Source organism: Vollenhovia emeryi, unplaced genomic scaffold (assembly GCF_000949405.1).
Source record: "Vollenhovia emeryi isolate VEMERY1.0 unplaced genomic scaffold, V.emery_V1.0 DF939182.1, whole genome shotgun sequence".
NCBI classification, from domain to species: Eukaryota; Metazoa; Arthropoda; class Insecta; order Hymenoptera; family Formicidae; genus Vollenhovia; species Vollenhovia emeryi.
Window position 1 is genome coordinate 1,252,920 of NW_011967184.1, and position 2,346 is coordinate 1,255,265.

The 2,346-nt window shown below is 32.9% G+C and overlaps 1 protein-coding gene across 1 annotated transcript in view; it reads right to left on the reverse strand.

Annotated features, from left to right (window-relative positions):
- Positions 1-255: 255 nt before the first annotated feature.
- The window catches only part of LOC105562935 (alpha-tocopherol transfer protein-like), a 7,216-nt gene continuing 5,125 nt past the window's right edge, over positions 256-2,346 (reverse strand). The window contains exons 2-5 of the mRNA XM_012014126.1: positions 1,909-1,998; positions 1,162-1,460; positions 720-1,074; positions 256-519 (exon numbers count right to left, since the gene is read on the reverse strand). Coding sequence (XP_011869516.1) covers positions 262-519; positions 720-1,074; positions 1,162-1,445 — 897 coding nt within the window. The 5' untranslated portion in view covers positions 1,446-1,460; positions 1,909-1,998 and the 3' untranslated portion in view covers positions 256-261. The remainder of the gene's footprint in view (positions 520-719; positions 1,075-1,161; positions 1,461-1,908; positions 1,999-2,346) is intronic.

Consider the following 2,346-nt stretch of genomic DNA (forward strand, 5'->3'; position numbering starts at 1 on the left):
TGATTTTTATTGACCGTATCTGGCAATTAAATTCTTATTGCGAAAAATATTACCCCAACCAGGATTCGAACCTGATCCAGATAATATTACTAGATAATATTACTATGATAATATACTGATCCAGATAATATTACTAGAATTTGCTGCTGTAAATTCTGCAGGCTATAAAGAATTTTTTACCAGATACAAAAACTAGCGATAATTTTTTATTGTGACATCTAGAGAAATCTATCTGCGTTAGTAAGATATTTTTTGGGGTGATTAATCTAGCTCCAACTTTTTAAAGCTACCATCTGCACCGAATAGATTTTCTGCATTTTCGCACTTGCCAACTCCCAAAGATTCGTTTATTCGCATGTGAATTTCGTCATACTGAAACCAATCGCGAAATTCTTCCAGTACTTTAATATACCTGGCTGTTATTTCCTTGATAGGTCCCGCTGTCCCACCATATTCATTTGGCAAACTCTCTATAGGCACATATTTCTTCACGGTTTCCATATTCGAATGAAAATGCAGCTAAAATAATAAATGTGTATTTATATCTTATATTTTTCCAGTGAGAAATAAAGGTCGGAAAGACGGCTATTAGACGATTATTAAACGGCATAGATATTAACGGCATCTAATAGTCGTCTAATAGACGTCTTTCCGACTTTCGTTTTTCACTGAGTTTCCTTTCTTAAAAAGAAAAGAAACTTAACATGTCGTTGACTTACCAGGTCCTTCTTTATGAAGGGTTTTATTACATTATAAAATGTATCTAATATGGGCATAGTGTTCAATACGTGAAAAGCCTTCAATCGAACTGGAGCTGCTTCTTGTATATAGAATAAAATCTTTTTTACTGCTGGTAAATTGAAACTAGCGATATGGCTAAGAGTCAAACCGGCTGCGTCAACAACAGTAACCTGTCCCTCGCTGGTGCCATGTATAATATTCTGCACTTCACATACCATAAGCAAATACTTAATACTTTCGAAAAAGTTAAATTTATCCGGATTCGGATCCAAAAATTTTCCAAATGTAATGATGTATCCTTCCTTGGTTTTTTGCTCTAATGGCGTGACTGCTCTATTATCGAAAAAATATTTTTCTTTATATGCGGATATGATTTTTAATGATACTTATTAATCTTAATAATTTGACAGAATAACTCACATGACAGAGACGGTCTCTCGCAATTCTTTGCACGTGATTACATCTCTATTAGTGAATACTTCTGGCGAATGCATCCTTACGTTTAAAAAATTTTCGAGCGTTTTCTTGGTCGGTTCTATACGATAATAGTTGCTATGCAAAAACAAAACAATATAGTACATGTCTACTTGTGGCATATGAGGCTGCTTATCCATCCAATCCTTTAACATTTGTAGATCTGACATCTTGAGTTCCGGATTTCGCTTGCACTCTTCTTCTATATTAACATATCGAGGCGGTAACATCGTTGCTCTGACAACCTACAAATTTGTCCACGTTTATAAGTTTTAAGAAGCACTTGTGCGAAAGAGAAAAAGAGCTATATATAAAATCAATAAATAAATAAATAATACAAATTAGTCAACTGACACGACGTAATCTTTCAATAATTTATGAAACTATCACTAGTACATGACATTTAGCAAGTTAAAAATCTTGGCATTTCATATATGTATATCACTTTAATCTATACTTATACTTTTTGCTTTCTTTCTCTATATAACTCTATACGCATTAGTTCTTTAAATTTAAAAATATAATACATTTTTCAATTGTACGAAGTAGAACATAATATTATTTATTTAAATTACTTATTCGCAGATCATTTCAATAGTATGTTTGGACTCTACTTTTATTCACGATTTTGAATAGTACACTTTCTATATTTCGCATATTTAATGTCTACGGAAATTAAAATAATATACTAACAAGAAAATTGTTCAGGGTCCCCAGCAATAATTAACAACATCAAGTTTTGTTTCACGTTTCGACCATAGGTTTTGGTCCTTTTCAAGCGATCTGACAATATAAATTAGAGATTTACAAATTAATACATAAATAAAGTAAACAAGTTTGAGATATTAAGTTCACAGTTACAAAAATTATAATTGTTAGAAGTATTACCTAAGATAGTCATATACATAGACTTGTGTGTATTTTAGTGATGTAGAAAGGATTGTCATGTATAATCACACACTAAAAATGAGAGCGTTAGAGAGAGAGAGAGAGAGAGAGAGAGAGAGAGAGAGAGAGAGAGAGAGAGAGAGAGAGAGAGAGAGAGAGAGAGAGAGAGAGAGAGAGAGAGAGAGAGGAGAGAGAGAGAGAGAGAGAGAGAGAGAGAGAGAGAGAGAGAGAGAGAGAGAGAGA